The sequence below is a fragment of the Panthera onca genome, chromosome D1, assembly GCF_046562875.1.
Source record: "Panthera onca isolate mPanOnc1 chromosome D1, mPanOnc1 haplotype 2, whole genome shotgun sequence".
Classification (NCBI taxonomy): domain Eukaryota; kingdom Metazoa; phylum Chordata; class Mammalia; order Carnivora; family Felidae; genus Panthera; species Panthera onca.
In genome coordinates, this window is record NC_138348.1 from 5,772,745 (window position 1) to 5,796,329 (window position 23,585).

General features: G+C 53.4%; 1 protein-coding gene across 5 annotated transcripts in view; it reads left to right on the forward strand.

Annotated features, from left to right (window-relative positions):
• Nucleotides 1-23,585, forward strand: part of SPTBN2 (spectrin beta, non-erythrocytic 2) — a 39,815-nt gene that overhangs the window by 10,633 nt on the left and 5,597 nt on the right. For all 5 annotated transcript variants that reach the window (XM_060607351.3, XM_060607352.3, XM_078433713.2 and 2 more), the window contains 24 exons: nucleotides 1,276-1,427; nucleotides 1,876-2,049; nucleotides 2,871-2,962; nucleotides 3,122-3,202; nucleotides 3,528-3,643; nucleotides 6,172-6,284; nucleotides 6,419-6,606; nucleotides 7,854-7,971; nucleotides 8,548-8,706; nucleotides 9,033-9,335; nucleotides 10,597-10,750; nucleotides 11,011-11,881; nucleotides 13,657-13,794; nucleotides 14,160-14,916; nucleotides 15,793-15,995; nucleotides 16,379-16,469; nucleotides 16,717-16,863; nucleotides 19,262-19,525; nucleotides 20,748-20,972; nucleotides 21,282-21,371; nucleotides 21,724-21,984; nucleotides 22,070-22,200; nucleotides 22,443-22,647; nucleotides 23,204-23,578. In XM_060607351.3, coding sequence (XP_060463334.1) covers nucleotides 1,276-1,427; nucleotides 1,876-2,049; nucleotides 2,871-2,962; nucleotides 3,122-3,202; nucleotides 3,528-3,643; nucleotides 6,172-6,284; nucleotides 6,419-6,606; nucleotides 7,854-7,971; nucleotides 8,548-8,706; nucleotides 9,033-9,335; nucleotides 10,597-10,750; nucleotides 11,011-11,881; nucleotides 13,657-13,794; nucleotides 14,160-14,916; nucleotides 15,793-15,995; nucleotides 16,379-16,469; nucleotides 16,717-16,863; nucleotides 19,262-19,525; nucleotides 20,748-20,972; nucleotides 21,282-21,371; nucleotides 21,724-21,984; nucleotides 22,070-22,200; nucleotides 22,443-22,647; nucleotides 23,204-23,578 — 5,408 coding nt within the window. The remainder of the gene's footprint in view (nucleotides 1-1,275; nucleotides 1,428-1,875; nucleotides 2,050-2,870; nucleotides 2,963-3,121; nucleotides 3,203-3,527; nucleotides 3,644-6,171; nucleotides 6,285-6,418; nucleotides 6,607-7,853; nucleotides 7,972-8,547; nucleotides 8,707-9,032; nucleotides 9,336-10,596; nucleotides 10,751-11,010; nucleotides 11,882-13,656; nucleotides 13,795-14,159; nucleotides 14,917-15,792; nucleotides 15,996-16,378; nucleotides 16,470-16,716; nucleotides 16,864-19,261; nucleotides 19,526-20,747; nucleotides 20,973-21,281; nucleotides 21,372-21,723; nucleotides 21,985-22,069; nucleotides 22,201-22,442; nucleotides 22,648-23,203; nucleotides 23,579-23,585) is intronic.

The window sequence follows — 23,585 nt, forward strand, 5'->3', positions numbered from 1 at the left end:
GCAGTTGTTAGGACCCCAAGGCTGGCCTGGGTAAGAGACAGAGGTTGGAGGTAAGAGACAGAAATAGACATGGGTGTGTCGTTTTGTTTTATGGGTGAGGTGCCTAGGAATGTGAGACTCAGGGATGAGTCTTTTCAGTTTCTGAGATGCTGGTGCTGAGAAGGGAAACAAAAGTGACTCTTCAGACCCTGGCCACTTGGGTTGGGTCCTCACACTAGGCTTCTCTAGGGGAAATGGGCAGAAATCCTCGTGGCCAGAGCAGCTCCCAATGGCCTGCACTTCTTCCCTCACTTTGTCATTTATAACGTTTAAAATTTTAACTTTTCTGCAGAACCTAAAAATCATGTGTTTATCAGCAGCCCTTCTTGCAGACCAGGCAGCAAGGCATCTCCTCACCTTCTTTGAGATCTGCACCTAACTCTGCCCGAAGTTTCCCCCTGTGTTTCTTGGGCTCAGTGTTTTCCCTATTCCCAGTTTTCAAGATTGTTTTCCTTCTTTGCATTGGAATGTCGGTGTCCTGGGACAGGATCCCCTTTCAGCCAATCAAATGAGCCCACCCCAGAAGTAGAGTAGCCTGTCTTTTCTTTAAATTATCCCAGGAGAACAAGCTGACTCAGGAGGCTCGCAGCCTCTAATGTCATGTCCTTCTAATGACCACTTGGAAGAGCCGCTGCTGCTGCTGCTGCTGCTGCTGCTGCTGTAATTTAAGTCCACGCCCTTTCCTTTGTCCATCACCAAAGAGAACAGCCACACCTCCTGCTGGTCCTGGTTTTCCTTCGGGTTAGATCATGCCTGGATAACTGTAACTCATCAAGGAGTAACTCATCATGTGTGCCAAGCTTCTTACATACATTGTCTCATTTAATCAACGTAGTGACCCGTTGAAGTAGAAAGTCGAGTAGTATGCCCGTTTTACAGATAAGGAAAGTGAGGCCCTGATGAAGTAACAGTGTTTCACCACTGTTACAGGACAGAGCCCTGGTCCCAGATCCTAGCCCTTCTCCGTATGTCTCACTGCCTCTAATTCCTTTCATCCTTTCTTCTCAAAGCCTGTTTTCTCATTTTTATTTTTTACCTTATGAGCTCATTCCATTTTCTTTATTTCCTGCTTTGAAGTTAGTGATTTTCATCTCAGGCACCTTCCTTCCCCTCCTGCATACCCGACCTCACTTCCAGTCTCTCAAGCACCCCCAGGCCCCTAACCCTGTCAACTGGTATTTAGAAGCAGGTGCACTGTACTTGAAGGCTAGAAATGACCCCATATCGCTGCCACAGATGAGCGAGAAGCTGTGCAGAAGAAAACCTTCACCAAGTGGGTGAACTCACACCTGGCCCGGGTGACATGCCGGGTGGGAGACCTGTACAGCGACCTCCGGGACGGACGTAACCTCCTGAGGCTCCTCGAGGTGCTCTCAGGAGAGACACTGGTAAGCTGTGGTCATAGAGGAGGAGGGAGCCCGAAAAACAGTGGGCAAGGGGACAAACTTGGAGTTGCCCTTCGAGAGGAATGACAGCACAGAGTGGAAAGCAGTTGGCTGTTGTCTGCTCAGAGGATGGTTTCAGTTGGAGAGGCTTTGCTACATGGATTAAATAGGAGCATTGCTTCATGGAGACAGAAACAGTGGCCCCATTGAAAACATTTATTTTCCCACCCACTCTGGGTGCAATTAATTCCCTTGGGAATCTTAATCTGCCCAAGCCTGATCTGGAACCTCAGCTTTGGCTGTGTGAACTCTGGCCCAGCCTTGAGGGCTGTCCCTGTGTTCCTGAGGGGGGTCATGGGGAAGGTGTGCAAAGGAGGGCCTTGGGAAGGCTAGGAGGGAAGGAGGAGGAGGCCCATGGATTCATGTCATTGTGTCCTCTGTCCCTCAACAGCCAAAGCCCACAAAAGGCCGCATGCGGATCCACTGCCTGGAGAACGTGGACAAGGCGCTACAGTTCCTGAAGGAGCAGAAAGTGCACTTGGAAAATATGGGCTCCCATGACATTGTGGACGGAAACCACCGTCTGACCCTTGGGCTGGTCTGGACCATCATCCTTCGGTTCCAGGTACCCCACAGAGTGTCACGCAGAATGTGCTTCACACATTGGTGCTGTACCGTGGACAGGCACTGCCAGTCCCTGGCATGATCGATATAAACAGGAAGGGTCTAGAACCTTGTATAGCACTTTGTGGTTGCTGTGATATCCAGGCCCCAGATCAAGGGACTCTCCTCCTTAAACAGAGTAGAGACCAGTGTGGGTGTTGTCAAACTTCTGTGGCCAGTTCCCTGTGGCCCGGTTTGTTGACTGGTCACATGTAGTACGACCACATGTTGGACCACAAGGGACTGGAGATTTTACAGACTGAACTTTCACCCCTGAAAGTTTGAGAACTGCATTTGGGGCCTGGTCATTGGTCCACTCCTCTGTCTCAAACTCTGCTTGCCTCCCTAAAACAGTCACCGTACTGTTCCTTATGCTCTGAGCACAGGCAGTCCAGTGTCCTAATGCCATCACAACTGTCCTGGTTGTCCCCTTTCTCCCTGGGTGTAACTTCTTCAGCTCCTCCCAGCCCTGAGCAGAACTCCATCAGTGTCCCCTTTGAAACCCTGCTCTCAGGCACTCGTGGGTCCCCACCGGGAGGAGGCAGCAACCTTCGTTTTGAGGAACGTCCACTATTCTGACATCTTACCCCATCTTGATGCCTCAGATCCTTTTGAACCAATGTTTTGTGGTCACTCGCCTAGGAGGAATGGTCCCAGGCTCTGTTCCTGCACCCCTATCACAGGAGTCTAAAGAGCAGTTTCCTGCTGTACATTTCTGAGTATCTCCAATAACTCCAGGAGCCCCTGTTCAAAGAGTGAGGATCTTCTTTCTCTCCTTCTTAGATCCAGGACATCAGTGTGGAAACAGAAGACAACAAGGAGAAGAAGTCAGCCAAGGATGCCCTACTGCTGTGGTGCCAGATGAAGACCGCGGGGTGAGGCTGCCCAGGGACCATGGCCTTGGAGGGTTGGATGCACCAAGGCTGTGTGGTAAAGGAGGCCTGGGCTCCAGGACCCATTAGCTGGGGATCCATCGTTGAGTTGCAGACCTGGGCTAGGCCCTACTTACCATTTGTCCCGGTCTCTGTATATAGGTATCCCAATGTCAACGTGCACAACTTCACCACCAGCTGGAGAGATGGTCTGGCCTTCAACGCCATCGTGCATAAACACCGGTGAGGAGCCAGGGTTAGCGAGCCCACCCGAGCTGCTGGGTTGGTTCATGGCCTAGGGGCACACACACGCACAAACAGTGAGATGGGCCACCCGGCAGTTATGAGGAATGAACATTCAGAGAAGAGCTGGGATGTGGGGGCAACACGATGCACAGAGGGCAGGGATGGGAGCCGAGATGGGGAGGGATGGGTGGGTGTGGGTTTAGGGTCCTTGGTTCTGGACAAAATGGAGTTGGTGACGAGGATAAAGAATAGGGGTAGCTTTACTTTTCCTCTTTAGGAGCTCATGTGCTCCCAATGCCTTCTATATTCCCCCTGGTTGCAGGCCGGATCTGCTGGATTTTGAGTCACTGAAGAAGTGCAATGCACACTACAATCTGCAAAACGCTTTCAATCTGGCCGAGAAGGAGCTGGGGCTCACGAAACTGCTGGATCCTGAAGGTGGGGCAGAGGGATCTACCAAAGACGCTGCGGGATAGAGATAGAAGGCAGATGATGAGTGGGCGCCTGGGGCTGGCAGAGGGGTGGGGTGTGTGCATGGGAGGTGACTGCTAATGGATATGGGGTTTCCTTTGGGGGGTGATGTTCCAGAATAGATAGTGGTGAGGGCTGCACGTCCTTGTGAATATACTAAAAACTGCTGAATAGTATACTTAATTTTTAATTTTTTAAAAATGTTTATTTATTTTTGGAGGAGAGAGAGAGAGAGAGAGACAGAGCATGAGCTGGGGAGGGGCAGAGAGAGAAGGAGACACAGAATTTGAAGCAGACTCTGGGCTCTGAGCTGTCAACACAGACCCCAACGCAGGCTCGAACTCACAAGCTATGCCACCATGACCTGAGCAGAAGTCGGGCACTTAACCGACTGAGTCACCCAGGCGCCCCATGAATAGTATACTTTATATTTTTTTATTAAAAAAAAAAATTTTATGTTTATTTTTGAGACAGAGAGATAGAGTGCGAGCAGGGGAGGGGCAGAGAGAGAGAGGGAGACACAGATCTGAAGCAGGCTCCAGGCTCTGAGCTGTCAGCACAGAGCCCGCCGCGGGGCTCGAACTTACGAACGGTGAGATCATGACCTGAGCTGAAGTTGGACACTTAACTGACTGAGCCACCCAGGCGCCCGTGAATAGTATACTTTAAAAGGGTGAATTTTATGGTATGAGAATTATATCTCAATTAAAAAAAAAAAAAAAAAGCTGTGGGAAGAGGTGCCACCCTGTGGCAGAAAGAGCCCTAGGCTACAGTTCCATCCCAGCCCCACCATGGACCAGCTCTAGAGCCAGTCACTTAGCCTCTCTGTGGCTTAGTTTCCTCATCTCTAATATGGGAAGATTGGTCTATGTGGTCTCTAAGGCCCTTCTCATTCTAAAATTCTAGGGTTCTAAATAAAGCTGCATGACCTTTTTCTAAAAAAAATTTTTAATGTTTATGTTTATTCTTGAGAGAGAGAGAGAGAGACAGAGTGTGAGCAGGGGAGGGGCAGAGAGAGAGGGAGACACAGAATCCAAAGCAGGCTCCAGGCTCTGAGCTGTCAGCACAGAGCCCAACGCGGGGCTCGAACCCACAGACTGCAAGATCATGACCTGAGCCGAAGTTGGGTGCTTAACCGACTGAGCAACCCCAGCGCCCCTAAGTTGCATGACCTTGAGGACTCACCAAACATGGGCCTTACAGTCAGCAGCCCCTGCTGACTGGCCTCTGTGGTTCTGACATTAACACTGGTGAGACTGGCCATAGCCACCAGGCTTTTATTTGGTACCTGGCACTGCACTTGATGCTTCAATTAATTTAATCCTCACAACACCCCCTCGAAATCAGTACTGTTATTATTCTCCATTTATGGAGGAGAAGATGGGGACCTATAACAGGGTTAAGTGACTTTCCCAAGGTCATACAGCTGGTGGAGCAGAGAGTCAAACTCCAGACCTATTTGCTCAGCCACATCTGGGAGAGCAGAGAACAGACTTGGTGCCTCCAGGAAAGGGAGGCAGAGAAGGGCCAAGGGGCTTCCCAGCTGGAAACGCCCCTTCTTAAACTCCCTGGGCAGACTTGGGTCTCGGTTGTTTTCTCCCTGTTTTCCATCCCACCGTAGCCCCATCTCAGTCCCTCTCAGTCCAGAGTGACAACAGCTAACTGGTGTTAGAGGGAGAGCAAATGTAGGATCCTGGGAGAGCATTTGAGAAGCACAGCTGTGATAAAGAACATTTATGCAAAGCTAAGTATCCTGTAACTTGACGAGGTGATTCCAGTGGTTCCTTCCTGCCTGTGAGCTTTCAGAAGTGGTCAAAGGGCTGCTGGTCCTCTAGTCTTCCCTTTAGGCAGGATGGAATCTGCCTAATAGAACCCAGTCTTAGTCAGCCTTCGCCCTTGTGGTAGAAGCTGATTTGCCTCAAGGACATTCACCTCCTTGGACCCATAGCTGAACTTTGGGATTGAGGTTGAAAATAGCCGTGACCATGCCCCAAGATGGCCCTGAGAACTGCTGGGGCTCACTGGGCCTGTCCCTCTGAACATCCTGGGTGCAGGAAGCTTACTTTGTACCCTCCGTCTTGCTGCCCCTGAATCCATTGACTTCTTAGACATCTTTCCAGTTCTTAAGTACAAGATCCATCCCCAGACAGGAATACGGTTTCTTTCCTTACCTTTCTTCCCCTAAACAACTAACTTTGGTCTCCACTGGAAACAGTGGGTAAAAACCTCCTTGGGCTTCTGAATTTTGTCCTCTGCTTGTTTCTAGGAGGGGAAAAAAAAAAAAAAAAAATCTTAGCTTTTGCATGCCCTTTTAGTCCAAAGGATTTATTTGTCATTTTGTACTGAGAGGTACTGGAAAGAGGTCAGTCTTGGAGGGTTGGGGATGGGGTGAGGCTGGGACTGGGGTGAGTGATTCAAGCTGCAGGTGGATTTCTGGGAGGCAGGTTCCTGATCTCTAAGCATACATGACTGACCTGGGTGATCCTTTTTCTCAGATGTGAATGTGGACCAGCCAGATGAGAAATCAATCATTACTTACGTGGCTACTTACTACCACTACTTCTCCAAGATGAAGGCCCTGGCTGTGGAAGGCAAAAGGATTGGCAAGGTATTCCCCACTATGGGGCGGTCAGCACAGAGGTCTGGCCTGGAGGTCTTCCTCCCCTAAAGCAGAGACAGGGCGGAGCTGTGGGGCTGGGCCAGGGACCCCGTGGGCCGGCCCCCCATGTCGCTGTCTCACAGGTGCTGGACCATGCCATGGAGGCAGAACGTCTGGTAGAGAAGTACGAGTCCCTGGCCTCAGAACTGCTGCAATGGATTGAGCAAACAATTGTGACCCTCAACGACCGGCAGCTGGCCAACTCCCTGAGCGGGGTCCAGAACCAGCTACAGTCCTTCAATTCCTACCGCACGGTGGAGAAGCCACCCAAGTAGGTGCCTGGGGACCACCCCCTGCAGCACCATGCCTGCCCTGAGCCATGCTCATGGGAGAAGGAGCCTAAATTAGGGGGGCCTTTTGGGAGGGAAATTTGGCAGGACATAAATGCAGCGAAGGCTCGTGTCTCCCAGCTCAAAGTGCCAGAAGCAATTCCAATATAAATTTTTTAAATGATTATCCATTTTTTAAAGATCATGCTGCAGGAATGCTTGCTGCAGTAGAGTCAGTGCAATCCACTCGGATAAGATTACTGGCTGGGTGTTGCAGAACCCTATTCCAGCTCAGGGCCAGGGGGACTGGATCTGACAGGCGGGTCATAACCAGCAACACGGGTGTGCGACTGGTGACTTACACGTTGCAAAGGTTCTTACTGTTTACCTATATTAGAAATTGGCTTTTTTTCAAGTGCAGAATTGCCATTAGGCAGTTCTCTACCGTGCATGCTAAACCTTCTGTTTTCCTGTTTTTGAGCTTTTTCGGAGTTAATGTGTTTCAGCTCCAGAACGAACACTGATCCAGCAAACATCTGTTCCTACACATTCCAAGAATGATTTAAGGTGTGCCCTTTGACCCAGAAAGGCCTCTTCTGGGCATTGAACAAAGATATAGCTTCCAGGATGTTCACTAACCTGACCTTTGTAAAAGCAAAATGAGTCATGGGATAGCCACTGAAATTAATGTTGAAGAGCTGCATTTGTTGACATGAAAAGACGTTCATGAAAAATAGGTGAAGAAGCAGTTTACAAAACTGCTTATTTGTAGACAGTAGGGAGCAAACGGCTAAATGTTCAGGTTCAAAGTACCTGAGTTCAAATCCTGGCTTTGCCATCAAGCAGTCCCGAGCATTGGGCATCTTACTGAGCCTGTCTGTGCCTGTTTTCTCATCTGGAAAGTGGGGATAATAAGAGAATGCGGATAATAGTAAGAACCAAATGAGAGGGCCTGGCTCACAGTGGGGGGGTCCTTGGCCAACATTAGGTGTGGTTCTGATATAATCCCACCTGTGCACAAAAAAAGAAGAGGAAGCACGTGCCTGCCAAAGGGCAACCGGTCGTTTCTGTATGGGTTTCATTTGCTCTAAAATTATGTTCTTTTTGCCTACCAATATTTTCTGGCCTTTGCACTGAAACCATGCATTGCTTTCATGAGAAGAAAAGCAACCCAGGACACTTTATTTTGAGATGTAAAGCGATCCTGTGCCTAAGTGGCCCTTGACCCCAACCTGGCCTCCTGCCTCAGGTTCACCGAGAAGGGGAACTTGGAAGTTCTGCTCTTCACCATCCAGAGCAAGCTGCGGGCCAACAATCAGAAGGTCTATACGCCCCGCGAGGGCCGGCTCATCTCTGACATCAACAAGGTGCACGGCCTCCCTTCCTGTCCCACCGATGTCCCATCCCTGGCACCAGCCCCCACTACCCCAACTGGAACACTTGTCCAGGCTCCCCACGGCCCTCCCCGGTACAGATATGACTCACACATCCTCCTGTGCATCCTGCACATCCCCCCTTCCTCCTCCGTCTGTCTCTCCGTGCAAGTGCACATAATAAAATTACACCCTAGTTCCTTATCTTGTTCAGCATACCCCGAGTTCGCGGTCTCTACTTTCTTTTTTTTCACAATGTTGTGAGATTAATGTAAGTAATAGGGTTCACCTGCGGTCCCACCACCACAAACAAATCCAGGGGTTTCCACCGTTCCCTGTCCCTTTCCAGTCCTCATCCACAAGCAGATGAGCTTTCACGCAGCTCCGTGGCACTCACGTCGTCCCACTTCTCATACTTCCACGCACAAATGTCTAACCAACTACATTCCACGGACCCAGCAGACTGAGCTTCCGTGGGACTCATAGTGTACCCTCGGTCCTGATGATCCCTCTCCGCCCTCACTTCCTGAGCCCTGGTTCTTTTGCACCAATCCCATCCCCACCTCGCAGGCTTGGGAGCGGCTGGAGAAAGCTGAGCATGAGCGTGAGCTGGCCCTGCGCACCGAGCTGATCCGCCAGGAGAAGCTGGAGCAGCTGGCCGCCCGCTTCGACCGCAAGGCCGCCATGCGGGAGACCTGGCTTAGTGAGAACCAGCGCCTTGTGTCCCAGGTAAAACCCAGGGGGCTCTTGGCCTGTGCAGGCCGGGCAGGAGAAATGGGAGAACGAGTGGTGGATTAGGAGCCCTGCAACATGGGGAGCTAATGAAACCAGGAATCCACCGCACGGATAAGACCAGGAATCCCTGGAACGGGGGGCCAGAGGCTTGCGCTGGAGATAGGGCTAGTGAGATAGGATGGGATAGGATAGGGATGAGACAGAGCCACCTTGCGAAGTTGACATCTTGCAGTGGAAGCCCTCTGGGGAGCAGAAGGGACTGGCGAGCAGAGGTGGTGGCCCTGAGCTCCTCAACTTCCCCTGCCTGCCCTCTGCCTCAGGACAACTTTGGGCTGGAGCTGGCGGCCGTCGAGGCAGCAGTGCGGAAACACGAGGCCATTGAGACGGACATCGTGGCCTACAGTGGTCGGGTGCAGGCTGTGGATGCCGTAGCCGCAGAGCTGGCCGCCGAGCGCTACCACGACATCAAGCGCATTGCCGCGCGGCAGCACAATGTGGCGCGGCTCTGGGACTTCCTGCGGCAGATGGTGGCAGCCCGGCGGGAGCGGCTCCTTCTCAACCTGGAGCTGCAGAAGGTGTTTCAGGACCTGCTCTACCTCATGGACTGGATGGAAGAGATGAAGGTAGCAGCGGGATGCGGGCTGGGGGTGAAGATGAGCAGGGCAGTGACAGCGTGACTGGGGACCTGTTCCCTTGGCGCATCTTGGTGGAGTATGTCTCCGCGCAGGGCCCTGACCCCTATTCAGGTGCACAGAGCAAACAGGGCCCCGTCTGCACAGGGCTCACATTCTGGTGGGAGGAGGCTGATGATAAAACCCACGGACTCACCTGGTTGGCTCAGTCGGTAGAGCATGTGACTCTTGACCTCAGGGTCATGGGTTCGAGCCCCACATTGGGCATGCAGCCTACTTAAAACAAAACAAAGCAAAACAAAAAACAAAACACTCCACGAACCTATCAAGAAACAAAATAGCAGGCGGACATAAAGCCCACGAGGAAACTGAACAGGGTCATGTTATAAACTGGTCCAGGAAGGCATCTGAGAAGATGCTATTGCAGAATAACTGAAGGAGCCAGCACAGGGAGATCGGAGCAGGCACTGTTCCAGGCAGAAGGAACAGCCTTGGACCTGCACAGGCGTGCCGTGTTCAGCGAGAGCAGGAGGGCAGTGGCTGAGATAAGGGTGGAAGCAGCGAGCTCACCCAGGGCCTTCCAGGCCTGCTCAGGGGGATGAGTTTTGTTCAAAGTCATATGAAGCACTGAGAATGATTGGAAGGTTTTGGAAAGGAGAGACACGATTCTGCCTTAATGTTCTTAGAGGTCACCTTGACCATGAGGTGAAGGAGGACCGTGGGCAGCTAGAGTGGGAGCCAAGGGGCCAGTTAGAGGTGGTGTAGTGACCTGTGCAAGGGATGGGGATGAGGCTGGGTCTGGAGAGACACTGAAGTTGCTGGGGTGCTGGGGACCGAGCCATGACCGCAGGAGGGTGGCAAGAATCTGGGGCTGAGAAGATGAGTCAGAACAGAGATTTCAGGAGCAAGGTTTGGTAAGAAAGTCGTTCCACAGGAGGGGAGTTGAGTACAAAATGGCCAGGGAGCCTGGACAGAGCTGGGGTGTGTGTGTGTGTGTGTGTGTGTGTGTGTGTGTGTGAGAGAGAGAGAGAGAGAGAGAGAGAGAGAGAGAGAGCTGTCGCACATGAGCAGGTGGGCTCATCTGGGTGAGACACCCAGAGGCCCCCCCACAGAGGGGGTTAGGAGGTTCTGTGGATCCAGGAAAAGGGAGCAAGATTAGCCCATGTGAGTGGCAGGACTGAAAGAGGCCTGGCGGGGGGGTGGGTCCTGGGTGGCCCTCGGAGAGCCATGGGCATGCCACCTGTCCCGGCAGGGCCGGCTGCAGTCTCATGACCTGGGCAAGCACCTGGCTGGAGTGGAGGACCTGCTGCAGCTGCACGAGCTGGTGGAGGCAGACATCGCCGTGCAGGCTGAGAGGGTGCGGGCCGTGAGTGCCTCCGCACTGCGCTTCTGTGACCCAGGGAAAGGTGAACACGGGCTGGTGGGGGGAGCAGAGAAGGGGAGGGAGGGTCTGGGGAGGAGAACATTAAGAACTGAAGCTGCGAGGCCAGGGAAAACCAGGGACAGGAAGGATGAGGGGTGGATGGTAGGTGACTGGGCTAGGGAGGGAGCCCTGAGAGGTGGGGGTGGGGGGGTGGGGGGGGGGTGGAGATTTGTAACCATGGATGGGTAGAGGCCGCAGGGTGGCTGAGTCACAGCTCTCAACCCTCCACTCTGACCTTTTCAGAGTACAAGCCGTGCGACCCACAGCTGGTGTCAGAGCGGGTGGCCTCCCTGGAGCAGAGCTATGAGGCGCTGTGCGAGTTAGCAGCGGCCCGGCGGGCCCGGCTGGAGGAGTCCCGACGCCTCTGGCGCTTCCTCTGGGAGGTGGGTGAGGCCGAGGCTTGGGTTCGGGAGCAGCAGCACCTGCTGGCCTCAGCAGAAACTGGCCGGGACCTGACCGGCGTCCTCCGCCTGCTCAACAAACACACAGCCCTGCGAGGCGAGATGAGCGGCCGGCTGGGGCCCTTGAAGCTTACGCTGGAGCAGGGCCAGCAGTTAGTTGCAGAGGGCCATCCCGGGGCGGGCCAGGCCGCCGCCCGCACAGCCGAGCTGCAAGCGCAGTGGGAGCGGCTGGAGGCCCTGGCAGAGGAGCGTGCTCAGCGGCTTGCCCAGGCCGCCAGCCTCTACCAGTTCCAGGCAGACGCAAACGACATGGAGGCCTGGCTGGTGGACGCGCTGCGCCTGGTGTCCAGCCCCGAGCTGGGGCACGACGAGTTCTCCACGCAGGCCCTGGCCCGACAGCATCGGGCCCTGGAGGAGGAGATCCGGAGCCACCGGCCAGCCCTGGATGCCCTGAGGGAACAGGCCGCAGCCCTGCCTCCTGCACTGAGCCGCACGCCCGAGGTGCAGGGCAGGGTGCCCACGCTGGAGCGGCACTACGAGGAGCTGCAGGCCCGGGCAGGCGAACGAGCGCGGGCCCTGGAGGCAGCCCTGGCGCTCTACACCATGCTCAGCGAGGCCGGGGCCTGTGGGCTGTGGGTGGAGGAGAAGGAGCAGTGGCTCAATGGGCTGGCCCTGCCCGAGCGCCTGGAGGACCTGGAGGTTGTGCAGCAAAGGTAGGCCCCCTGCTGGCTCCCTCGGGGAAGGCCTTGTGAGCTGGGAGGCCAGCGTGTGGGTGGCGGGCCCTGCCATAAACTGCCTGCTCTTGCTACAACCCTTGAGTCTTAACGATTGTGTTTTCATTTTAATGAAAAATATTTTCAGAGAAAACATTAGGGGCCCCTGGGTGGCTCAGTGGGTTAAGAGTCCCAACTGTTGGTTTCAGCTAAGGTCATGATTTCATGGTTTGTGGGTTCGGGCCTCACATCGGGCTCCGTGCTGACAGTGTGGAGCCTGCTTCGGATTCTCTCTCTCCCTCTCTCTCTCTCTGCCCCTCCCCAGCTCTCTCTATCTCTCTCTCAAAAATAAATAAACTTAAAAAAGTTTTTTTAAAGAAGAAAATGTTATACAGCAAGCTCCTACATACCTAATCATCCAGATTCAATAATTGTCAGTATCTTTCTATATTTGGTTATTTTTCCTTTTCTTAAAAAAATTTTTTTTCGTGTTTATTTATTTTTGAGAGAGAGAAAGAGAGCACAAGCAGGGGAGGGGCAGAGAGAGAGGGAGACACAGAATCCGAAGTAGGCTCCAGGCTCCGAGCTTTCAGCTCAGAGCCTGACGCGGGGCTCGAACTCAGGAACCGTGAGATTATGACCTGAGCTGAAGTCAGACGCTCAACCAACTGAGCCACCCAGACGCCCCTTTTCCTTTTAAAAGTTAGCAAATCCCCACATTATCATTTTCACTTCTACATTCTTCAGGATGTGTCCTCTAACATATGGAGAAGTAACATATTCCGAAATATAGTAAATTATTTTTTAATTGCATGTGTGGACTTAAAAGAGCTGAGGCTTTGATGTTACAAACCTTTAGGCAGATACACTGATTAACCTCTTATGAAGTAAGTTTACTTACAGAATAATACATCTTAAAATCATTTAGAAAGGACATTTTTCTTACAGAACCACAATACCATTCTCACATAGAACAGAAACAGCAATTCCTTGATGTCTGTTACTCAGTCCATAATCAAATTTCCTGGTGGCTTAAAAAATGTATTCAAAGATTTTTTTTCTTGGTTTTCAAGATACTCTATGACAGAGATCAGCAAGCTACAATCCTGGGGCCAAATCCAGCCTGCTGCCTGTTTTTTTAAAATAAAGCTTTATTGGAACAGAGCCATGCTCATTCATTTACGTATGGTCCCTGGCTGCTTTTACTTTTTTGTATTGCTCTACAATAGCAGAGCTAAATTCTCTTGACTGGGATCTTATGGCCCAAAGGCCTAAAACACTTGCTATTTGGCCCCTTACAGAAGATGTTTGCAGACTCTGTGAGAATATCCAACGCCCCTAGGAGAAGTTATGCTTCACATCTTTATCATGCAAACAAATTTTTGGTTGTCAATTCATTTTTTAATACATGTTAATAGGAGGGGACCCAGGTAGGCAGCAAAGGGGTTCCAGGAAGAATGGGGAGGTTCCCATAGAGGGTGAAGCCCTGGGCCAGGAATTTGTTTGGCTCGTGCAACTGTTCGTGACATTCGCTTTCATCATCTCCTTGATTAACTCCAGAGGGGATTGCTTTTCTACTTGCTTGGGGGGAACCGAGGCTCCCCACTTGAGCCACAGATACTGCAGGTGTTATACGTGAAGATGTGCAGAGGCTTCTGAAGATCAGCCTCGGGTGGACAGAGAGGAGTTTTCCTGGGCATCCAGGGGAGATGGGCTGGTGCATCACTGCTCCCACAATCCACAGCCACCGCTTCCACCCTCTTCCACCCTCTCAGGTTCGAGACCCTGGAGCCTGAAATGAACGCCCTTGCAGCACGGATTACTGCTGTGAATGACATTGCGGAGCAGTTGCTGAAGGCCAAACCCCCGGGCAAGGACAGTATCATCAATACCCAGAAGCAGCTCAACCACAGGTGGGGTTGGGGAGGGCAACCAAGAAAGGATGCAGCAGACAGGGATGGCAACCAGAGGGAGTTCCGTAGGGCATGGAATGGAGGCTAAAAACGAGGAAGGAAGGTCATCTGGAACATGTTATGGGGCAGAGGCGGGAAATGTTGAGAGAAATGAAGGGGGTAAAGGTAATCCGAAAGGACTTGTGCCTGGACAGGGAGCAATCGAGGGGTCGGGAGGGTGAGCAAGGAGCAGCCTCTTTAACAAGCAGAAGTAGGTGGAGGAATATGCCAGAGGAGAGAGAGGCAAGGAAGAAGCTTCCGAGTATACCTAAATGGGGCAGGAAAGCTGAGCAGCTCTAGACACCAGGCCCTCCTTCTACTCTCAGGTGGCAGCAGTTTCGGACCCTGGCAGACGGCAAGAAGGCAGCCCTGACATCGGCCCTGAGCATCCAGAACTACCACTTAGAGTGCACAGAGACCCAGGCCTGGATGAGAGAAAAGACCAAGGTCATTGAGTCCACCCAGGGCCTGGGCAATGACCTGGCCGGGGTGCTGGCACTGCAGCGGAAGCTGGCCGGCACCGAGCGGGACCTGGAGGCCATCGCCGCTCGGGTGGGCGAACTGACTCGAGAGGCAAATGCCCTGGCTGCTGGCCACCCTGCCCAAGCCCCTGCCATCAATGCCCGGCTTGGAGAGGTGCAAGCTGGCTGGGAAGACCTAAGGGCCACCATGCGACGGCGAGAAGAGTCACTGGGTGAGGCGCGGCGGCTGCAGGACTTCCTGCGCAGCTTAGATGACTTCCAGGCTTGGCTCGGTCGCACGCAGACCTCTGTGGCCTCTGAAGAAGGGCCGGCTACCCTGCCTGAGGCAGAGGCCCTCCTGGCCCAACACGCAGCCCTGCGGGGAGAGGTGGAGCGGGCCCGGGGCGAGTACAGCCGGCTCCGGGCCCTGGGTGAGGAGGTGACCCGGGACCAGGCTGATCCGCAGTGCCTCTTCCTACGGCAGCGACTCGAAGCCCTGGGAACCGGCTGGGAGGAGCTGGGCCGCATGTGGGAGAGCCGGCAAGGCCGTCTGGCCCAGGCCCACGGCTTCCAAGGCTTCCTGCGGGATGCTCGCCAGGCCGAAGGTGTGCTCAGCAGCCAGGTAAGAGCCCTGGGACACAAAGTCCCACCCAGGAAGAGAGGGAACTAGGGGTGGGGAAGTGTGGAGGAGAGAAGTGGGTGGGGAGGAAATGGCAGTGAGGGAGTAGTTGAAGAACCAGGATGGACAGAGAGGGCATGTTAGAAGAATATGGGCGGGGCGCCTGGATGGCTGGGTTGGTGAAGCATCTGACTCTTGGTTTCGACTCAGGTCGTGATCTCACGGTTGATCGATTTGAGCCCCTCCCTCAGGCTCTGTGCTGACAGCATGCTACCTGCTTGGGATTCTCTCTCTCCCTGCGCTCTCTGCCCCTCTCCCACTCACTCATTCTCTTTCTCTCAAAATAAATAAACATCCCCAAAAAAGTTGATTTAAAAAAAAAAAAAAAGAAAAATGTGGGAGTAAAACAAACAAACAAAGATGTAGATACCTGGCTGGCTCATTCAGTAGAACATGTGACTCTTGATCTCAGGGTCGTGAGCTCAAGTCTCACATAGGGTTAGAGCTTACTTAAAAAAAAAAAACAACAACAAAAAAAAAAGATTAAACAGAATAAAAAGATGTTGGTATAACTTACCAAAACTGGCTTGAGAAGAAATAGAAAACCTGACCTGCCATGTAAGTGTTAAGTATGTGGCCAGAAAGAAGGTAAAACGGGATTGGGGCTGTTATGGTCCTCCTGCCTAGTTCCCTTGTAACTTTGCAAGACTGCAGCATAATCAGGCACCCCTCACCCCTCCACTCTGTCTTCAGAGCCAGGCTGTCTCCTCTCCTCTCCCCACCTGGCCTCCATGTCTGATATGTCCTTTCAGGAAGTCCCTTCTGAAAAGTTGACAAGTGCTTTTGAGAAGTGAGCTCTGTACCTCTCCTCCCACACAGGAATACGTTTTGTCCCACACGGAGATGCCGGGGACACTCCAAGCTGCTGATGCCACCATAAAAAAACTGGAAGACTTCATGAGCACCATGGATGCCAACGGAGAGCGGATCCGCGGGCTCCTGGAGGCTGGCCGCCAGCTGGTGTCTGAAGGCAACATCCATGCCGAGAAGATCCAGGAGAAGGCTGACTCCATCGAGAGGAGGTATGGTAAAGACAGTGGGTAAATGAGAGGCCCAAGGGGGAAGTGAGCGAAAACAGCATGGCCTGTTTCATTGAGGAAGAAGCTGGAGAACGCAGCACAGGCAGACAGATGGTGGTGGGGGCTGACAAACAGTAGAGGAGGAAGAACTAAGTGGTTGGAGAGAGACTAAGCCAGGAGCTGGGAAGCCCTGCCTCCCCCACACCAGGGGAGATGAAGGCCACTGGAGTCGCTGGATGCTGGACATCAGGATCCCTGGATTGTCTTGCAGTGCTCCCGGAAGACATTGTCCCCATAACAAGAGGACTGAAGGCTTCTAGGTTAGTTAGAGGGCCATAACCCTTTGACAGCAAGTTCAAGGGTCTCACAAGAGACTGTCATTACAGACACAAGAAGAATCAAGAAGCAGTGCAGCAGCTCTTGGGCCGTCTTCGGGACAACCGAGAGCAGCAGCATTTCCTACAAGACTGTCACGAGGTGAGGCTCTTGGTACCCCCATGTCCCCTCCGACATTCCCTAGCCATCCCTTCGATAAAACGCCCTGGCTCTCTGAGCCTAGAGTAAGTCCATTGCGGTATCACCTGAATAAGTGTCACCTGAATAAGCCACCTGCATGGCTTCTCCCCACATCCACCACTTCTCCCAGCTCACCTCGCCCCCGTATGCTCCACTCCATCTGAAATGTGCTCTGCCCTTCTCCACCCCTGCTCTACGCTTGGTCCAGCTGAAGCTCTGGATTGATGAGAAGATGCTGACAGCCCAGGATGTGTCCTACGATGAGGCCCGCAACCTGCACACCAAGTGGCAGAAGCACCAGGCATTCATGGCTGAGCTGGCCGCCAACAAAGACTGGCTGGACAAGGTAGACAAGGTGAGTGGTGTGACAACAGCAGCAGGAAGAGAGCCCAGGGGCCTCGTCTGGACAGGATCATGGCCACAGTACAGGGAGGGATCCTGGCTTTAGTCTATGGTTCCTTCAGGGTTACAGGTCATGGGGCCTCTGGTACCAAACCTCCAAGGTGGAGAGTTACAGTCTGGGGAACAAAGGTCTTCGGTCCATGAGACAGTGACTCCAGAACTGTGGGAAAGTACAAATTAGTAGTACGGGAGCCAAACTGCAGCCTTGGGTCAACACCGTAACTATCCCTGGGTCCAGAGGAGGATGACGTTCTTCAGCAGGGGTCAGCAAACTTCTGCAAAGGGCCAGATGGTAAATATTTTCAGCTTTGCGGGCCACACGGTTTCTGCTATGTGCCGGTGCGGCACAAAAGCAGCCATAGAGAATACATAAACGATTGGGTATAGCTGCGTTCCAATAAAACTTTATTTATAAAAACAAGTGGTGGGCCACATTGAGCCCACAGAGCACCTTTTTGCCAACCCTTGCTTTTGAGTCTTATTCTTCCTGGTTCTTGGTACCACTTCCTCAAGAGCTGAGCACAGATAAAACTTTATTTCAACTCAGCAAGTATTCCTGGGCAACAATATGTGTGCTCAGCACTCTGCTAGGTACTGCAAGGTATATAAAAAGATACTTTCCTTCCCTCAAGGGCATGATGGTTGGGGAGAGGAGGAGACCAGTGTATGCCCAGTGTTTCCATTTATTCAGCAAATATTACTATTTGCTGCTACTATATGCAAAAGCATTATATTAGGCACTGAGAAGGGTACATAGGCAGTTCCACCCTTGAAGAATGACACTATAGCCAGGCTCTGAGATGTATACACAAATACCTAAATTAAATCCAGAGCAGAATATAGCAAATGCAGTGAGAGAGGGCCTGATAAAGCCTAGGCCCTCTGTGTGTGCCTGTAAAGCTATGTACCAATAAAGCTTTGTTTACAAGGAGAGAAGAGGCACAGGAATCCTAGAGGCTGGAGCCTCCAGGGCAGTCCATGAAGGATGAGTAGAATTTGGACAAGCAGAGACACTGGAGGAAAAATGTTTCTAGGCAGAGAAAACCATGCAAACAGGAAGCCCAAGATGCATAAGTGGGGTACCTATATGGGAGCAAGGGGGTAAGTCAGACTGGCAGGAACGTAGAACGTGTGAAGGGGCCCCATGGAAGAAAAGGTAGGAAAAGCCTGCTAGGCCAAGTCATGAAAAGCCTTGAACACCACGTAAGGACTGTGCATCGAAGTGTGGACTGTGCTGAAGGTTTGTGAAGTTACCCAAGCAGTGCTAGACTCTGACACTCATCCTGGCAGCCATGCACAAAGTGGCTTCAAGGCAGTGTCTTGGCCTGTGTTCTTCTAGAAGCAGACCCTGAAATGAGGTTTCCAGTGCAGGCCACTTTATGACAGATGACCACCGAGAACACCAGTGGGGGCGTGGGGTGATGGGATGGAAAAGGAAAGGCATTTGATAATGGGCCCACGCTGCCATGCCAGTCACCCCAGTGGGCCACTGGTGCTCAGTACTAATGGGGCACCATGGGAACTTGGGAGACAGTGCAGAACATGCATCCACATAATCCCAGCCAAAGAACAAGGATGCTGAGTCTTTGTCCACCGGCTCCCTGTCTGTCACTGGTTGCGGGCTGCTTCCTTGGGCAGTAACTCCTGGGCACTTCCGGTCTGCCTTGCATGCAGGTCAGGAGACCATGCTTCCCTCACCTCCCCAGCAACGAAAGTCCTCAAGCAGAAAGGCTGGGAGTGGGGAGAGCAGGTGGGACTTGGGTGTACATAACTCAGGGAAAGGGTGACTTGCTGGGAAACAGGAGAAGATGGCAAATATACAAGACCATGTGTGGCGTAACCCCAGAAGCCACTAGCACGAGGGAGCCCAGAGTAGGAAAGGTCTCCATGGCTTCTTAGTTGAAATGAGATTCGAGCCAGACCTTGAACAAGTAGGGTGCAACCCAGCAGTGGAGGGTGGAGGGGCTAGAAGAGGCCTGAAACCTTGAGAAGAGCATGTTACGGAGAGTATGCAAGAACCTGGAATTATTGCCTTCACTTCAGGTTCCTACTGCCCTTTAGATCTCTGATCTGTTACCAACCCATAAAGTTCAGCAGTATCTAATTCTTTTTTTTTTTTTTTGGTAATGTTTGTTTATTTTTGAGAGAGAAAGTACAGGCAGGGGAGAGGCAGAGAGAGAGGAGGACAGAGGATCCAGAGCAGGCTCCGCTCTGACAGCAGCAAGCCCGATGTGGGGCTTGAACTCACGAACCATAGGATTGTGACCTGAGCCAAAGTCAGAGGCTCAATGGACTGGTGACGGGCACCCAGCATTATCTGACACTGACACCTTCTTTGTCCTGCCACCCAGGAAGGGCGGGAGCTGACCCTCGAGAAGCCAGAGCTGAAGGCCCTGGTGTCTGAGAAGCTGGAGGATCTGCACCAGCGCTGGGACAGGCTGGAGAGCACCACCCAGGCCAAGGCCCGTAGCCTCTTCGATGCCAACCGAGCCGAGCTGTTTGCCCAGAGCTGCTCCGCCCTGGAGAGCTGGCTGGAGAGTCTGCAGGCCCAGCTGCACTCTGACGACTACGGCAAGGACCTCACCAGTGTCAACATTCTGCTCAAGAAGCAACAGGTGCCCTGCAGGCCTGTGGTGGGGATGGGGAACCGCAGCAGAGAGGAGGAGGGAGTCTGTAGCTCCTGAGATTTGGGAGGTCATTCTCCGGCCTCACAGACAACATCTGTGCCAGTATTTCTCAAAGCAATGTCCATGGGCCACCGTCTCAGAATCTCTGGGAGCATGTGTCCGTCAGACTGAAGTCAGAAGATAGAAACCATTCTCTAACTTGAACGATGAAATTTTAGTAAAAAAGAAGTATCAATTAGTTAAGGGTGGTTAACTACCAAAAGGTAGAAATCGAAAGCAGGGATGAGAAAACATTTTTCTATAAAGGGCCAGACTAACATTTTGGCTGTTGTAGGTCATATGGTCTCTGTCGTAAGTATTCAACTCTGTTCTGGTAGGATAAAAGCAGCCACAGGCAATATGTAAAATAATGGGTGTGGCTGTGCGCCAATAAAACTTTATTTACAAAAACAGGCAGGGAGCTGGATTTGCTGATCCCCGCTCTAAATAGCACAGAAATGGCAAATGTAGGGAGAAGCTACTACCTCTAGTGCTGGGGAGGGGTACCCAAGGAGGACTGAGATGCGTCCCCCCTGACCCCACGGCTGTTTCAGACCTCGTTGGAGAGGGCCGAGGCCCAGGGGTAGGTATTGTAGAACTTTGCTGGGGTATCCTGGGACCAGGCCAGTCTAATGCTGGCGGGCCAACACTGGCCAGCAGGAAGTTACCACTGGGATGCCAGCAAAATTTGCTGGAGGGTGGTTGAAGCCACTGGATTTCCTGCACACCGTGGGCAGTCTTGCTATAGGAGCAAGAGCAAAAAAGCTCACAAGAACCATAAATTTTTGCACCTTCCCCTCCTTGCATTGTGCTGTGCCTCTGGCGCCCTCTAATGACAAGACCCAGCATTGCACCAGCTGGCAAAGGAGAAAGATCAACAGGGTTCAGTCCTAACATCTCAAAACAGGAAAAGATGTACCTGGAGCTGAGGTGATTTGGGGTCTGAGAGGCAGTAAACTGACAACTGGCCCCGTTATCACATCCCCCCCCCCCCGCAGGCTCTTATGTATATTAGAGTTTGAGGTCCACTGAGCTAGGCCATGAGGAGATGCTCTCCCTGGGGTGAACCCCGGGGATAAGAAATCTTGATTGGCCACAGGAAGTGTGGAATCTCCTCTGAGCTTGAAGGCAGATGTGTGGTGACAACAACTCCTTCCTCCCCGGGCTGCAGATGCTGGAACGGGAGATGGCAGTGCGAGAGAAGGAGGTGGAGGCCATCCAGGCCCAGGCGACAGCGCTGGCCCAGGAGGACCAGGGCGCGGGGGAGGTGGAGAGGACGTCGAGAGCCGTGGAGGAGAAGTTCCGGGCCCTGTGCCAGCCCATGAAGGAGCGCTGCCGGCGCCTGCACGCCTCCCGTGAGCAGCACCAGTTCCACCGGGACGTGGAGGATGAGATTGTGAGTCACTAGAGTCTGGGCTGAGGTAGAGTCGTCATCGTGGCAAATTGCTCCCTGCCATTCGCTTTCTAGTCTCCTTCCTGGATGCTGGGGAGATGCCAGCATCTCTTCCCTTTGGCATGGAAAACGGACTCTCGAGGGACTCTTGGGGATGCCCTCTGGGTCCCTGTGCCCCAGACTCAGAGATGACCATTCCCAGCAGGCACACACCAGGAGCCCTAGCAAACCTCTCCCCAAGTCTCCCCACTGTCCAACCCCAGCTCTCACTTTGCCCTCTGGACCTCCACTGACCCCCTCTTTCTCATCCAGTTGTGGGTGACAGAGCGGCTACCCATGGCTAGCTCCATGGAACATGGCAAGGACCTGCCCAGTGTCCAGCTTCTCATGAAGAAAAACCAGGTGAGGCCAAGGCTAAAGGCAAAAGAAAAGGTCTCAAGGGCCTCCCAGACTTGGAAGTTTGTTTTTTCTTAAAAAAAAAATTGGGATTTCTCTGGCTCCCCCTCAATCTGTGTGTCATTCTAGACTTCAGTGCTTGGCCTCTCTTCACCAAAGGAGGGTGGGCTCTCTTTGTAGCAGATCAGGTGGACTGAAGGGGTGTTACCATCCCATTCTTAGGTCAGAGGAGGGGGCAAGTGAGGAGGACTCAGGAAGAAAGAAAGCTGAAAGTAGGGGGCTGGCTGTGGAGCGGGTGGAAGGGAGAATGTGGTGAGGGGCCCCCTCTCAGAGTGTCCTCTTCTACTGCTGTGGACAGACCCTGCAGAAGGAGATACAGGGCCACGAGCCGCGGATCGCGGACCTGACGGAGCGGCAGCGTACTCTGGGAGCAGCAGCGGCAGGCCCAGAGCTGGCTGAGCTGCAGGAGATGTGGAAACGCCTGAGCCACGAGCTGGAGCTTCGAGGCAAGCGACTGGAGGAGGCCCTGCGGGCCCAGCAGTTCTACCGCGATGCCGCCGAGGCGGAGGCCTGGATGGGCGAGCAGGAGTTACACATGATGGGCCAGGAGAAAGCCAAGGTGAGAGGCCCAGCAGAGCTCAGGCTGTGTGGCTGCCACTCTCTTCCCCAGCCCCCTACTCCCTGATGCCCACTGTCATTCCCAGGACGAGCTCAGCGCCCAGGCAGAGGTGAAGAAGCATCAGGTACTGGAACAAGCCCTGGCTGACTATGCGCAGACCATCCATCAGCTGGCAGCCAGCAGCCAAGACATGATTGACCACAACCACCCAGAGAGGTGAACACAGCGGGGAACAAGGGGGAGCACGGCTCCTGGGGGAGACAAGAACGGGTTCCAGGGTGGTGCCGGGACCGTGGAGCCTTCTATGCTACATGTGTACAGAACTATTTAGAAAGCTAGACAGGCAGAGACTTGGCAAGTAGTGGGGGGCGGGGGGGCGGGCAGAACAGACTGGACTGTATAGAATAGGTAGGGTTCAGAGCCATGTGTCTTAAGTCCTGCCACCCCTGCCCCCACAGCACGCGAATATCCATCCGCCAAGCGCAGGTGGACAAGCTGTACGCCAGCCTGAAGGAGCTGGCGGGAGAGCGGCGGGAGCGCCTGCAGGAGCACCTGCGGCTGTGCCAGCTCCGCCGTGAGCTGGACGACCTGGAGCAGTGGATCCAGGAGCGCGAGGTGGTGGCAGCCTCCCACGAGCTGGGCCAGGACTACGAGCACGTGACTGTGAGTGCAGGGCGGGCACCAGCCCACCAGCCACAGAGCTGCTCTGGGAGGTGTGGAGGACGCCCCGGGAGGCCAGCGCCTCCTTCTGGCAGAGCATCGAGGGGCAGGGGGTGCAAGAGCAGGCTGAGCAGGCACTGCCCTTGGGTACTTAATTTGAAGAACCGTGCAGAAAAGAGGTCATGGGACTGTACGCAGGTGTGGGCAAAAAGGAAATTCCAATCGTTTTTTTCCAACAGAACTCAACAGCACAGGTGACTTCCTCTGCACTGTTTGGGAATTTGGGGCCCCGTTAGTGCAGACACATGGACCATAGTTAGGGTATTTTGCCTGACGGCCAAAGGTTCCAAGCACCCCTAATGCTTTTGCTAGGGGCTGGGGCATCAGTCACATGTGGGGTAAATGGGAACCAGTTGTCCTGCTGAAGAAACCTGTTTTGGCCCTTGTGGCCCATGGAGAGAGTCACTTCTCAGTTTTGGGGCTAGAAGTCTCGCCCACTAGACAGGGACTGCATCTACCCGTGTTAAAGCGCTGTCCACGTAACTGCTTCCTCCTCCAGATGCTCCGAGACAAATTCCGAGAGTTTTCCCGGGACACGAGTACCATCGGTCAGGAGCGTGTGGACAGCGCCAATGCACTGGCCAACGGGCTCATCGCTGGGGGCCATGCCGCCCGGGCCACCGTGGCCGAGTGGAAGGACAGCCTCAATGAGGCCTGGGCGGACCTGCTCGAGCTGCTGGACACGCGGGGTCAGGTGCTGGCAGCGGCGCATGAGCTGCAGCGCTTCCTGCACGGGGCGCGCCAAGCACTGGCGCGCGTGCAGCACAAGCAGCAGCAGCTTCCCGACGGGACCGGCCGGGACCTCAACGCAGCCGAGGCCCTGCAACGCCGCCACTGCGCCTTTGAGCATGACATCCAGGCCCTCAGCGCCCAGGTCTGAC